The 15,218-nt window shown below is 35.9% G+C and overlaps 1 protein-coding gene across 7 annotated transcripts in view; it reads left to right on the top strand.

The window, feature by feature from the left end:
* KRIT1 (KRIT1 ankyrin repeat containing) overlaps positions 1-15,218 on the top strand; it is a 39,386-nt gene that overhangs the window by 9,638 nt on the left and 14,530 nt on the right. For 6 of the 7 annotated variants that reach the window (XM_019959665.2, XM_019959663.2, XM_070787160.1 and 3 more), the window contains 8 exons: positions 997-1,089; positions 2,241-2,370; positions 3,005-3,248; positions 3,427-3,542; positions 3,762-3,905; positions 11,917-12,073; positions 12,789-12,896; positions 14,374-14,530. In XM_019959665.2, the coding sequence (XP_019815224.1) occupies positions 997-1,089; positions 2,241-2,370; positions 3,005-3,248; positions 3,427-3,542; positions 3,762-3,905; positions 11,917-12,073; positions 12,789-12,896; positions 14,374-14,530 (1,149 nt within the window). Of the gene's footprint in view, positions 1-996; positions 1,090-2,240; positions 2,371-3,004; positions 3,249-3,426; positions 3,543-3,761; positions 3,906-11,916; positions 12,074-12,788; positions 12,897-14,373; positions 14,531-15,218 lie in introns of those variants that run through there. The other variant, XM_070787162.1, reaches the window with a different exon arrangement.

Genomic DNA, 15,218 nt, shown 5'->3' with positions numbered 1-15,218 from the left:
ATCTCATAGTTGCATATAAAATTGGCAAAGTAGTCAGTTTCGATCAGAACTAGGTTTAGGGAAGCTACAAGGCAGGAAAGATTAAGTGGGACAGGACCTCAAACCAGACAAAAGTAATATTACCTCTGAAATTTATTAGAATGTTTTTCTTTATTTAACACTTACATTTTGTACCAGTGTCAGTTTTGTAGAAAATTGTTTGGGGGCTCTAATAATAATCGGCCATAATAATCACAAATATTCATTCTAGCATTTTGTGAATGAATGAAGCTGTTTGAACACTTGTAGTATCTCCTTGTCCACAGATGGCATCCAGCCAGGCATTCCTACCTGGGTTGAGAACAAAGTTCTGTTTCTGGGAGTGGGGAAGTTGGAAGGGTTGATAAAAATCATGACAAAGATAGCCAGAAAATGAAAGGTTTCAGAATGAAAAACTTTTTGTTTTTATTTATTGCCCCTTTGCTGCAAATCAGGAACAAGAGACTAAGAATGATGGGTAAAATTCAGAACAATAATTTATAGCCCAATCAGATTTTAATAAAGCCTGAAATTGAGGATGGAGGTTGAATACTAAATGAAGGGTTACTAAACTTTAAAACTCTGTAATTCATATATACTACCCTTCTTGGCCAGCTCAGACTCTAGTGAAATTCTCACCATCTACGTCCCAACTGAAGATGTGCATGCCTCTTCACCTTGCAGGATGCTCTGCTATTCGGCTGCTCTGCCAGCCCTTAGTGGGGCGGATTTCCTTGCTGTGCATGGGGAGCTTCTCTCCTAGTGAGTCAGAACCAGGGATCTGTTGGTTAATTGCCTACAGAATGATGTACATTATTATCAGAATTACCAGTTTTTATTAGTGCATATAATAAAATTGACTTTTTATATTTCAGTTCCTCTTATACTGCCTTTAAAATATTTTTCCTAATTCTCAAGGTAATTTATAAGATTTTAAAAGGCCCGTTGTGTTTATCTTTACTGATTTAAAATGATTAGGAAAACGAGTGGTCCTGATGAAGACATTTCCTCTGGATGGGGAGAAGGTGGGCAGAGAAGCGGCATTATTCATTGTTCCATCAGTTGTTAAAGGTAAAGCCTTGAGTTTCGTCTTGTGAATCTTGGTGTACCTTAGGTGCTAAGCTAAAGTCTATGGAGGAACTTAGGAATTTGGAGTCATAGTTACTATTGCAATACTGTTGTAAAAATCATATTTTTAATATAACGGAAGATAGAGAAATTTGTTATTTAACGATATTTGATTCCCAAGTAATATTCAGGCTTCTGGACTAATCGTAAAGTTTTTGTTTCTGTTTTTAAAAGTAGAATAACGAAGTGAGGAAGGAACCTATAATAAAAACAAAAAGTTTTCAGGTTATAATGAGGTATTTTTCAGACTGTGCTATATAAATAGAATAGAAATAAAAATGTACGTATTTTGGGAAATTAACAGATTATCATCAGAACCTATCTTGTATTGGGGATAAGAAAGTGTCAGTAATAGTTTTAAAATACTCCACCCAACAATAATGGTAATATTTAAAGAACTTAGATCTAATGTGAAAATTTAATTTGAGCTTTGACAAGGAATTTATCCTATTATCCTGGAATAATAGAAAAAATATTGAGCTTCAGTCAGACCTGCAGTCTACTAAGTTTTTGTTATGGGCAAACCACTTCTTTAAGCCTCACCTCTTTATCTATAAGATAGGTATCTGCTCCTGCTTGATTCATTGTGCTGGAAGAATCCAGTGAGGTATTTGATGTAAAAGTCACTTTGGAACCTGTAGAGTACTGGCCTCATGTAAGGTAGTAATCATCCTGATGATATATTAATGGCCCAATGTGGGCATCTCATCAGACTGCTGCTGCACAGTACTCAACATATGTTTTATCAGCCAGCTCTGCCAGTCCAGATTTCTTTTTCCCAGCCATACTTAGGTTAAATAGTTCAGCATTTTACATGATATTGGAAATCTTATTGTTAATCAGAATTTTACAACATTGTTGAGCAAGAGAAAGGGGAAACAATTTCTGTAGTCCTACAAGATTCTAAATTCTGCATTCACCCAATTGGACAAGGTCACAGAGCTGGCCAGCCCTTGAATCCAAGTCTTCTAATTACAAGTCTAGAACAACTTATACTTATCAGTTTTTTTAAACATACTGTATACGTTTAAATAAAAAACACGCAGTTGTAAGCCTTTTATATGATGGCATAAATCTTCATTTTTCTTTTTCAGATAATACTAAATATACTTATACTCCAGGATGCCCAATTTTTTACTGCTTACAAGATATTATGCGAGTCTGTAGTGAATCCAGCACTCACTTTGCTACACTTACAGCAAGAATGTTAATAGCCTTGGATAAGTAAGAACTGCCATTAAAAATATTTTTTAATAAATCAAATACATATTCATAATAGAAATTAGCTTTTTCAGATAGAAATACTTTATGGATGAAAATAATAAAATTTATAATATATTTATTATGAAATGGTAAGTTTTTGAAGTATAATATAAAAATTTTAAACCCCAAAGATAAGATTGTCCTGATTTATTTGCAACATGTTAATTTTATTCTTTGAAAGTGACAAAGATTGCCCTGGCTTAAGAATTAAGATTCCTTTGTTATAAAACAAGGTTTATTATTGATTTACCCCTATTAGTGAACAAGTCATTTAACCTGTCAAGCCTTTGTCCTGTAACAGCAGGTCTCATGTCACCTACATATCAATGACTTAAATTTTAAAGTGCTTCATGTTTTTGAAATGGTTTTAATTATTTAGTGTTATATACATTTTTTTGTTATATGCATTTAAAAAGAATAGTTTGCTGTATCCAGTAATAAAACTTTTATTTACAGTAAGTGAAATACTTAACTAACACTAATTAAAATTATAAAAATCTGAATGTAGTATTAGAAAGAGTTAGACAGTAGTTTACTTTTTTCATCTTCACTTTAGTACAAATACTTCTTCTGCCTCTTCTTTCTATTTTGCCAGGTGGCTAGATGAACGTCACACACAGTCTCACTTTATTCCAGCCTTATTCCGACCTTCTCCTCTTGAGCGGATAAAAACTAATGTTATAAACCCTGCATATGCTACTGAATCAGGTCAGGCAGAAAACTCACTACACATGGGCTACAGTGCACTAGAAATAAAGAGTAAAATGTTAGCCCTAGAGAAAGCAGATACCTGTATTTACAACCCTTTGTTTGGATCAGATCTTCAGTATACAAACCGGGTAAGAATTTTGGCTCTTATTTCAAAAGATATTTCATTTCAAAATATAATTTATTTTTCCTGAGACAAATGCATATATTAGTAATTGTAAACACTGAGATGACATCCTCACTTAGCTCTGCTTTTATACTTGGGTCATAAAGCTCTTAAACAGCTTTTGTTCTGTTTCCCCTTTCTAGGTAGATAAAGTGGTAATAAATCCATACTTTGGTCTAGGAGCTCCAGACTACTCGAAAATCCAAATTCCCAAACAGGAGCAATGGCAGAGGAGCAGGAGCAGTGTCACCGAAGACAAGTACGACTCTGGTTTCACTTCACTGTGCCTTTAAAAGCCTATATGCTAATATTGAACAATTATTGTAAATGATATATGCAATAGTATGCAATGTAATCACTGCGTAAATGATTCAGTTTACAGCTGTTCAGTGATGTGTAGCTTTCATACATGTGTCATATTTGTTTCAAAACAATTTGAATTTCAACACTGTTGTTCTTGTTTGTTTTTCATGATTAGGGAACGACAGTGGGTAGACGATTTTCCTCTCCATCGAAGTGCCTGTGAAGGAGATTCGGAATTACTAAACCGACTTCTCAATGAAAGATTTTCAGTCAACCAATTAGATAGTGACCACTGGGCACCCATTCATTATGCATGCTGGTAAATAGATTACTTATTCATTTCTTGTTAGAAAGAATGAATCTTTAGTTATTAATGTTAGTGTTTCTTTTCAAAGCTGTTCTCATTCCAGCCACTTTTTCCTCCACCCTGTGTGTTTGCCTTCTGCGCTTTCTCTGTAGGAATCTTTGATTACTATGCGTGTGCCACAGCATCTGGCCCGTTTGAAAAGTATCATTAATGTTCTCAGGCATTTCTTAGGTCATGAAGTAGGATAGCTAATGACTAACAAGTGCCACTGTACAGCAGTTGGTCCCTTAGTCACCCACAATGTCTGTTGTTTTGTACTGGAGTTGTATTATGTTTGCTTATCCTTATTATAAAATTTACGTGTGTTAGCTACATATGACTTGACCTGTATCATGTTAGTAAAGTATTCTTTTAGTTCTTTGGAAAGCTATGGTATCTGGAAACATCCAAAAGTTTTCATTAGAATTAAAGCTTTTTTTTTTTTTTTTTTTTTTTGATGAGAAGGATTAGCTCTCAGGAGTGAGGTTAGCTCTCTCCACTAGTTGCCTATGGAGTTCTTGCTCTTGCACTCTTCTCACATAATCATAACTCTTCCCCTCAGCCTGGACTGAGTTATTAAATTTATGTTCATAGCAGTAGTTAACCATTTGCTATAGCCTGTCCTCTAGAAAGGATGTAATGAAGTTATTTACCTTTATATATTTTTTAATTTATTTAAATTGGAGGCTAATTACAATATTGTGTTGGTTCTTGCCATACATCGACATGAATCAGCCACGGGTACACATGTGTCCCCCATCCCGAACCCCCCTCCCACCTCCCTCTCCACCCCATCCCTCTGGGTTGTCCCAGTGCACTGGCTTTGAGTGCCCTGCTTCATGCATCCAACTTGGATTGGTCATTTGTTTCACACATGGTAATATACATGTTTCAGTGCTATTCTCTCAATCATCCCACCCTCGCCTTCTCCCACAGAGTCCTCTGTTCTTTATATCTCTGTCTCTTTTGCTGTCTCGCATATAGAGTCGTCATTATCATCTTTCTAAATTCCATATATGCATAAATACACGGTATTGATGTTTTTCTTTCTGACTTACTTCACTCTGTATAATAGGCTCCAGTTTCATCCACCTCATTAGAACTGACTCAAATGCATTCTTTTTAATGGCTGAGTAATATTCCATTATGTACATGTACCACAACTTTCTTATCCATTCATCTGCCAGTGGACATCTAGGTTGCTTCTATGTCCTAGCTAATTGTAAACAGTGCTGTGATGAACATTGGGGTACGTATGTCTCTTTCAATTCTTGTTTCCTTGGTGTGTATGGCCAGCAGTGGGACTGCTGGGTCGTATGGTGGTTCTATTTCCAGTTTTTTAAGGAATCTCCACACTGTTCTCCATAGTGGCTGTACTAGTTTGCATTCCCACCAACAGGGTAAGAGGGTTCCCTTTCTTCCACACCCTCTCTAGCATTTGTTTGTAGACTTTTTGATAGCAGCCATTCTGACCAGCGTAAGATGGTACCTCATTGTGGTTTTGATTTGCATTTCTCTGATAATGAGTGATGTTGAGCATCTTTTCATGTGTTTGTTAGCCATCTGTATGTCTTCTTTGGAGAAATGTCTGTTTAGTTCTTTGGCCCGTTTTTTGATTGGGTTGTTTATTTTTCTGGTGTTGAGTTGCATGAGCTGCTTGTATACTGTTGAGATTAATTCTTTGTCACTTGTTTCATTTGCTATTATTTTCTCCCATTCTGAAGGCTGTCTTTTCACCTTGCTTATAGTTTCCTTTGTTGTGCAAAAGCTTTTAAGTTTATTAGGTCCCATTTGTTTATTTTTGCTTTTATTTCCATTACTCGGGGAGGTAGGTCACAGAGGATCTTGCTGTGATTTATGTCAGAGAGTGTTCTGCCTATGTTTTCCTCTAGTTTTACCTTATATTTTATGGGAAAGTTGCTTTTGACTTACTGTTTAAAATGAGCTTCTCTGGCTAGTTTGAGAAGTGCCTACATTGTTTATTGCCTGTTAAAAGTCCACAGCTTTTTAGCTGCAGGGCATTGAGCAAGCAACTTTACTTCACCTCTCTGCATCTTAGTTTATTTCAGTCAGTTCAGTTCAGTCGCTCAGTCGTGTCTGACTCTTTGCGACCCCATGAATCGCAGCATGCCAGGCCTCCCTATCCATCACCAACTCCCAGAGTTCACTCAAACCCATGTCCATCAAGTCAGTGATGCCATCCAGCCATCTCATCCTCTGTCGTCCCCTTCTCCTCCTGCCCCCAATCCCTCCCAGCATCAGGGTCTTTTCCAATGAGTCAACTCTTTGCATGAGGTGGCCAAAGTACTGGAGTTTCAGCTTTAGCATCAGTGCTTCCAAAGAAATCCCAGGGCTGATCTCCTTCAGAATGGACTGGTTGGATCTCCTTGCAGTCCAAGGGACTCTCAAGAGTCTTCTCCAACACCACAGTTCAAATCAATTCTTCGGTGCTCAGCTTTCTTCACAGTCCAACTCTCACATCCATACATGACCACTGGAAAAACCATAGCCTTGACTAGACGGACCTTTGTTGGCAAAGTAATGTCTCTGCTTTTGAATGTGCTATCTAGGTTGGTCATAACTTTCCTTCCAAGGAGTAAACATCTTTTAATTTCATGGCTGCAATCACCAACTGCAGTGATTTTGGAGCCCAAAAAGATAAAGTCTGACACTGTTTCCACTGTTTCCCCATCTATTTCCAATGAAGTGTTGGGACCAGATGCCATGATCTTCATTTTCTAAATCTTGAGCTTTAAGCCAACTTTTTCACTCTCCTCTTTCACTTTCATCAAGAGGCTCTTTAGGTCTTCACTTTCTGCCATAAGGGTGGTGTCATCTGCATATCTGAGGTTACTGATATTTCTCCCAGCAATCTTGATTCCAGCTTGTGCTTCTTCCAGCCCAGCGTTTCTCATGATGTACTCTGCATATAAATTAAATAAGCAGGGTGACAATATACAGCCTTGACGTACTCCTTTTCCTATTTGGAACCAGTCTGTTGTTCCATGTCCAGTTCTAACTGTTGCTTCCTGACCTGCATACAGGTTTCTCAAGAGGCAGGTCAGGTGGTCTGGTATTCCCATCTCTTTCAGAATTTTCCACAGTTTATTGTGATCCACATAGTCAAAGGCTTTGGCATAGTCAGTAAAGCAGAGATAGATGTTTTTCTGGAACTCTCTTCCTTTTTCGATGATCCAGCAGATATTGGCAATTTGATCTCTGGTTCCTCTGCCTTTTCTAAAACCAGCTTGAACATCAGGAAGTTCACGGTTCACATATTGCTGAAGCCTGGCTTGGAGAATTTTGAGCATTACTTTACTAGCGTGTGAGATGAGTGCTAGTTTATTTATCTATATGTAAAATACAATAATTAGATCATTTCCAACTGAAAGTCTTTTGATTTCTCTGATTTCAATATTTGTGATTAAGTAGCTAAATATAGTTGCTTTTAATATATATCTTTTCTCTATTGACATTATGCTATTTCTTTAAAAATATCCTTTATTAAATATGCTCAATTTTTTTCTGCTTCCTTAAAAATATTTTATTCTATTAATGTAACCTTAATTGTTTTCCCATTATAGGGAATTTTTATACTCAGATTTGAAAAGAGTTACCCTAAGTCTTCTTTCACTGAAGTTATAATTGTTTTTTCAGATTACTGGTAAATACTGGTAGCAGCAACAGTACCAGAAGAAATCACATGCTTTTCCTTGAGCTAAACAAAAAGAAGTAGAGAATATAGTTCAAACATCACGAATTGAGAAAGACAGAGCTAGTGAATTTCAGCTTAGGAATCCCAAAATTACATTTGCCTGTATTGTTGCCCTTTCTGTGGCAGGGCCTCATTTCCTTCTCTATTAAGAGAGTGGTAATATTTTCAACTACGTATTACATAAAAACAGAAGTATGGTATTGTATTTAATGTGCTTTGGAATGTACCTACATTTTAGTCCCTACTGAATATTTTAGTTCCTAAAAGTATGGCCTTTAGCAAATTAGTTAATGTCTCTAAGGATCTATTTCTTTATCTAAAAGATGAGCTTAATTTTAGTGCTTTTTTTAAGATTAGAGGAGAAAATGTGAATAAATGCTTGGAAGGGTACCTGGCAGTAATAAGCATTCAAAAAAACGGCTATTATTAAAGTATTATAAAAATTTAAAGATTTTGATGTCTGAATCTAAAATTCATTCATCTGTTGTATTTTTATGTGGATATTACTCCAATACACTGAGGAAGAGTTTTATCCATCAATAAAATCAAATTTCCATCAGCTGGAAATAATAACCAAGTTTAATATACCAGTAATAGTAGTAATATAGGTCACCTTGCAATACTTTTAATAAGATAGATCATTTGATTGGCGTGAACTTGAATGAAGACTGATTAAACTATTTAGTAAAGAACATAAATTACTTTATCTTGGAAATGTACTCTTACTTACTAATTAATACTAGGATTAGAAGAGGAATACTGGGCTGTCTCATCAAGAGACTGGGATGGGGTCTATCTTTATAAGCTTATACAAGATGTTTTATCCCTCTTATTCTGTCTTCTCATCTTTAAACTGGAGAAGGAAATGGCAACCCACTCCAGTGTTCTTGCCTGGAGGATCTCAGGGACGGGGGAGCCTGGTGGGCTGCCGTCTGTGGGGTCGCACAGAGTCGGACACGACTGACGCGACTTAGCAGCAGCAGCATCTTTAAACTGAAGGATTTTATTAGATCAGTGGTTCTCAAACTTTTGTGTTAAAACTCCTTTTATTCTTCAAAATTACAAGATCCCAAAGAGCTTTGGTTTATGTGAAGTAATACCTAGTGTTATGTACTTTATTAGAAGTTAAAACTGAAAAACGTCTAAAGAATTTATTTTAAAGTAGCATATTAATATAAATAGCAGAGTTTTCCAAATATATCTTATTTTCCAAAATAAAAAAGTTAATAAGAAAAGTAGCAGTGTTCTTGCCTGGAGAATTCCAGGGACGAGGAGCCTGGTGGGCTGCCGTCTGTGGGGTCACACAGAGTCGGACACGACTGACGCGACTTAGCAGCAGCAGCATTGTTTTACATTCTTGCATTGTTTTACTGTCCAACCTTATAGAAAATAGTTGGATTCTTACATCTGATCTTGCCTTTAATTTGTTTCAGTTCTCATGTCAAGGAGCTTCTAGAGAACTCTGCTATACACTTAAGAGAAAATCATAGTGAAAAGGGCGAATAACATCTCAGTATTACTATGAAATATGTTTTACCTAGAGGACACGCTGAAAAGCTTTCAGTGATCTTCCTGGTTTCCTGGATCAGTCTTTGAGGATCACTTAATGAAATCACCCCTAGGATTGCTCCAAGCTTTAAAAATTATATTGATTGACAGGTGCCTAAAAACTTTTCTTTACCAGAATCACCATTTCCAAAACTGTTTAATTTGGCTTTCTCCCCATATGGGTAACCTCTCAGCCACTCAGTAAATGTCTCACTGACATCTCATATTTTCTCACCTCTCTCAAATCAGTGTCTTCTCTCTCTGATAGTACTTCCAGGCTTTACATCATTGGTAGAGAGTGTTTCAGAACTCTGATGATTTGGCTCCCTACAAATTATCCCATCTGATTTCATTTGGGCCTTCAGTGCAACGAGCTGTGTATTGTCTTTATCTCATTCATCCTGTCAAGTTCGGTCCCCTATTCTAAACCTAGAAACTTCCCTGGTGGCTCAGACAGGTAAAGAATCTGCCTGCATTGGGGGACACCTGATTCAGTCCCTGGGTTGGGCAGATCTTCTGGAGAAGGGAATGGCAATCTACTCCAGTATTCTTGCCTGCAGAATACCCATGGACAGAGGAGTCTGGCGGGCTACATTCCATGGGGTCGCAAAGAGTCAGACACTTCTCTGCACTTTCTGCTTTTCTGTACTTTCTTTTCTCTTGTCTTCAAATATACATGAATCCTCTCCCTACTCGAAAAAGAACCTTAATTTGAACCTGCTTGCCCTTCTGGCCACTGTGCTGTTTCTTTCCTTCCTTTCACACCCAGACTTCAGTGATTACAGGACCATACTCACTGCTTTCTCTTTTTCAGTCTTCATGAACCTTCTTAACCTTTCTGAGTTTTTAATCTCTTTCACTGCTCTGCTGCATTTAACGCTGTTGACCACCCCTTTGTTTGCAGAACAAATGGCAGTTGAAAGGGCAGCTATAATAGAGCTATAATGAAGGTCAATACAAATGCAAGATAATACTTATCATTATTATTATTGAAATACTGGTCTTCATCCTGTGACCCAAGCATGTTTTATATTAATAGTATAGAAACTGTTACACTAAGAGTCAGAAAATTGGATTTTAACTGGTTAACCATGAGACCTTGGGCAAATTACTAAACTGGTACAAGCTTCATTTTTTTCATCTGTGCATTAGAAATATCTCTGCCTGCCTCATAAGTTGTTGTGAAGATTATATTAAGTAATTATATAAAGAAGTACCTTGAAAACTTATTAATCATACACAGAGTTGAACTGTCCCCCTCAGTATCTTTTCCTATTCTGAGAGTATGTTTTTTAAGATGCATTTCATTGTTCTAAGATGTTCATATTTCTCTCTCAGGTTTCATCCATTCTTGCAGCTTTAACAGGCTCAGTTGGATGAATTTGTATATCTGGTACCTCAAGCCTTTGCCTTCCTTCTGAGTATCAAGTCTGTGTTTTCAGTTGCCAGCTGAACAGTTTAGTCACCCATTTTCTTAATGCCTGAGGCAGTATGGAGAATGCAAAGATATAACTTTCAAGGAACATCCAGGCTGACAGAAATATATATATAAAAGGATGAAAGTAGTTAATGAGATTAAAAAAGTAAAAGTAAAATGGTAAATTATAGTGGGAATATATATAGGAGGTAGTTGGTAAACTGTTTCAGAGAAATAACAGAACTTAACCTGAAATAAAATCAGGAGGAGGAAAAAAGACATCTCAAGAATAGCTAAGAATGTAAGCAAACAGTCACGTGAATGAGAAGGGTAGGATACAAGTGGCAGGTTCAGGGCATGTGTGAAAGGGAAGAAAGTTGACAGTAAGTTGGTTTAGTTCTAAAGATGTGCTGTTTGCCCCTCAGATGCACCATATCTAAGAGCAAATTTCCTTTCCCTTTTTACCCATTTATTTCCAAAAAAATGAATTGCCCTTCCACCATTGCGTTAGATTGAAGCCTTATATGTCTTTGTAACTAGATGGTAAATTCACTATGTCTGGCACATTCTTTGTACTCTTTGCTTACTTTTTTTCCTCACTACCTAGAATATTTTACTTCTCTTCAGCATCTCTTCAGCTTTTAAATTGTTCTTCTATCAGAATACTTTTCAGGACTCTCTTAGACTGAAATCTTATCTTCCTTTTCCAGCATTTTCTAAAGCATCATTGTATACTATTATTTGACAAATATATATATTTTGATTGTTACTCTCAACTGTTATTTAAATGTTACAGCATGATGTAACTTATCTCACATGTTTGTTTTCCTCTGATTACATTAGAAGCCTTTACCAGAGCAGAGACCATTTATCTTAACATATCTTTGTGTCTTTCACATTGCCTCATTCAACAGCTACATGTAAATTAGGTCTTGGGCCTATTGTAAATTTAAAAAAAAGCATTATTAAATTTATGAGTTACTTTCTGCTCCTGAAAGTATTTTTGACTAAAAATTTTATCTCCCTAATTTATAATTTTTGTATATTTTGTACGATTGTGATTCTGTATCCTCTGCTCTATCTTGTATTTGAGATTATATTTTCTCCCAGTTGATCAGAAATAGAAACATTTGAATTAAATCAGAGTACTTCATAAGAAATCCATAAGGACTGTAAACATTTACATAAATGTCTTCATTCCTTGTTCTCTGCCATAGAAAAGTCTTAGATTTCTTTGAGATGTCTGAAATTTGGATTTTTCAAACACTTCATATGACTTTTGTAGGTGTTTTATTTTTTTGTAGGTATGGAAAAGTTGAAGCCACTCGCATATTGTTAGAGAAAGGAAAGTGCAATCCAAACCTTCTAAATGGGCAGCTTAGCTCTCCTCTTCATTTTGCTGCTGGAGGAGGACATGCGGAAATTGTACAGATCCTCCTAAACCATCCAGAAATTGACAGAGTAAGTTATTTTCCAGGCGTTGTTTTTTTTAACATCCAAACAGTAAATAACTAGTAATGACACCTAAAATGTTTAGTCGTACACTTGGGAGGTCAGCTGAGAAATGAAAACAAATTTAACTTGCTATATAGAATAAATAATATGTATACACTTTGCTTTTAAATTGTAATAGAATACACCTCACATAAAATATACCATTTTTGCCATTTTTAGTTGTACAGATCAGTGGCATTAAGTACATTTACATTGTTTTACAACCATCATCACCATGTATCATCCAAATGTACATAAAATTTAGCTTCCTGTCATTTTATATAAAGTGTCTCCTGTATTGCAGGGAGATTCTTTACCAACTGAGCTATCAGGGAAGCCCTTATATAAAGTGTTTTCTAAAAAATATCTTAAAGAAGGAAAAAGATATTTTGGAATTTGTACTATCAGATGTGTAAGGGAAAAATAATAGCTTTAACAAGACCTTTGTTGCTATAAACAGAAGTTTTGAAAAACAATAGCCACAGTGATTAGTGCTTTGAATCTTTCATCTTCGGCTGTTCATGTTTACTTGAAGTATAGCATGCAGTAAGCATGCTTAATACCTACTTAACACTTGCCAGTAGTCTTTTTAATGAAATTTTGATTGACTGACATTTTCCCTTACTTGTATATTTGTAATGCCTTTTTTCTTTAACCTCTGATTTTTCCCTCACATTCCCAGCACATAACAGACCAACAGGGAAGATCTCCTTTAAATATTTGTGAAGAAAACAAACAAAATAATTGGGAAGAAGCTGCAAAATTGTTGAAGGAAGCCATTAACAAACCAGTAAGAATTACCTTCATAAATATTAGTTAGAGCCAAGCATCGTATTAAAGTTGATAAAATTTGAGGATTTGTGGTAAGAATGGAAGGATGAATGTATGGATGGCTTACTTTTATAAAGCCTCATGTTTAGACATCGTAGATATTAAATTTGCTGTCATCTCTAACATTTGGGCATTTATTCTTGCGTATCGAAATAAAAGTTTGCATAAGTAAATCTTTCAGTCACTTAAAATTAATCTAATTCCCAATGTAATCTCTATACTTTATATGGTGATTCATTGAAGCATCTCTCTCTACTTAGGCCTTCTAAGTGAAGTGAAAGTGTTCATCGTTTAGTCATGTCCAGCTCTTTGCGACCCCATGGACTAAAAAGGATAAAAGTTTTATACCAACAGGATATAACCCATATATCTGAGCCTTTCCAGACATTTCCATTAACTAGATAATATGTACTTGTTGAGTATTTTTGTAAATTTACCACCATGAAATGCTGAAAGTGATGTGATAAATAATAAGTACATGATCTCTGTCTTAAAGGGAAATTTCACACATTCATACACGTTTTTGTCAAAACATTATTCCCTGAGCACAGGACAAAAGCAAGGAAAAAAATAAGCAGTACAGGCACCCTTATATTAACTTCATTGCAATTTACTTCCTAATTGTATAGTTAAAAACACATTTTTATTTCTCATATAATCTTTAAATCTGAAGGTATACGATGAAAGGATTTAGGTACTTTTACCTAAAATGAACTGTCCTGGAAGTTGTTTAGAGGCATCAGTTACTTCCTATAACAATAAAAATGAATTGATAATATCATTTCTCTCTGTGATTTTCTGAACTGGAAGAAAGAAACTGGCTCAAGGTCCATTGTTCATAACTTGTATCTGCAAAGTCCTTTATCACAGATTGCTTTTGGGATAAATTATTGCTGGTGCACATTTCTACATTGTAATTTGTAGCCCACTAAACTCATGAGGTAGTTAACTAACACCAGATTTAGTTAACCAGGTCTGTATCCCCCATTTGGTATTAACATTGTACATTAATAGCTTTAAAGTATCCTCTCAGAAGATTTTTGAAGTTGAGTATTTTTTTTTTAAACCATTTCCCTTCATTTCTCAAACTTATTTGACCATGGAATATTCAGAAGAAATTTCATGTTTAAAAATATAAATAATGGAAGTAAATTTTTTAAAAATACTGCCAGAAGTGGTTAGGATTCTAAGCTTCCAGTGCAGGAGGCACAGGTTTGATCCCTTATTGGGCCACAAAGATTGCAAGCTGTGCAGCAAGGCAAAAATAGAAAAAATAAAATATTGCCAGAAGATTCTCACTTAAAGTAGTTTTTCTGATATTTTCCATATTAGAAATCTATAATAAAGCAGATGAAGTTGAAATTAAAGCATTTTGGGGGGTTGGGATGTATAACTTCTACCCAGCTTGCATAATTTATTATCATTCTTTGTCCTAGTATGAAAAAGTTCGTATATACAGAATGGATGGATCGTACCGTTCTGTTGAACTGAAGCATGGAAATAATACCACAGTGCAGCAGATAATGGAAGGAATGCGTCTCTCTCAAGAAACACAGCAATATTTCACTATTTGGATCTGTTCAGAAAACCTCAGTAAGAAACTTGTTATTTTGATGTATAAACCTCATTATTCCTTTCTAAGAGTGAGTTGGTAAACTGAAGGGTAGCGTCAATTATTATTGACTTTTAAATTTTCAAATGATATAATATTCTTCTCTTTTACATAAATTGTTTATGTTCAAACTGCTGAAACAGATAAGCCTCTGCTTGCTCCTGGCCCCTCTTTATTCATACAATGTTGGGTTTTTGTTTTTTTTTTTTTACTAATTTTATGTACTTATTTATTTTTGGCTGTGCTGTTCTTCATGGCTGCGTGGACTTTTTTCTAGTTGTGGCAAGTGGAGCCTACTCTCTAGCTGTGGTGTGAGGGCTTCTGATTGCAGTACAGCAGTAGAACAATGGCATCTGTTGTTGGGGAGCACAGGCTCTAGGGCGTGTGGACTCAGTAGTGGTGCCGCGTGGGCTCTAGAGCACAGGCTCAGGGGTTGTGGCGCACGGGCCTAGTTTCTCCCCAGCATCTGGGATAATCCCGGATCGGCCATCAAAGCCACGTCTCCTGCATTGGCAAGTGGATTCTTTACTTCTGAGTCACCAGAGAATGCCATACAATGTTTGAAGTGGTAAAAACCAAAACATTTTTTCTTTGGCAATGAAATTTGATTTGAATGCTGTTTAAATGCAGTTTAAATTTCATTTGAATGCTGTTTAAATGCATCCAACT

This window comes from Bos indicus, chromosome 4 (genome assembly GCF_029378745.1).
Source record: "Bos indicus isolate NIAB-ARS_2022 breed Sahiwal x Tharparkar chromosome 4, NIAB-ARS_B.indTharparkar_mat_pri_1.0, whole genome shotgun sequence".
In the NCBI taxonomy this organism is placed as follows: Eukaryota; Metazoa; Chordata; class Mammalia; order Artiodactyla; family Bovidae; genus Bos; species Bos indicus.
The sequence above is the reverse complement of the archived record's forward strand: the minus strand, read 5'-3'. Positions and strand labels throughout refer to the sequence as shown.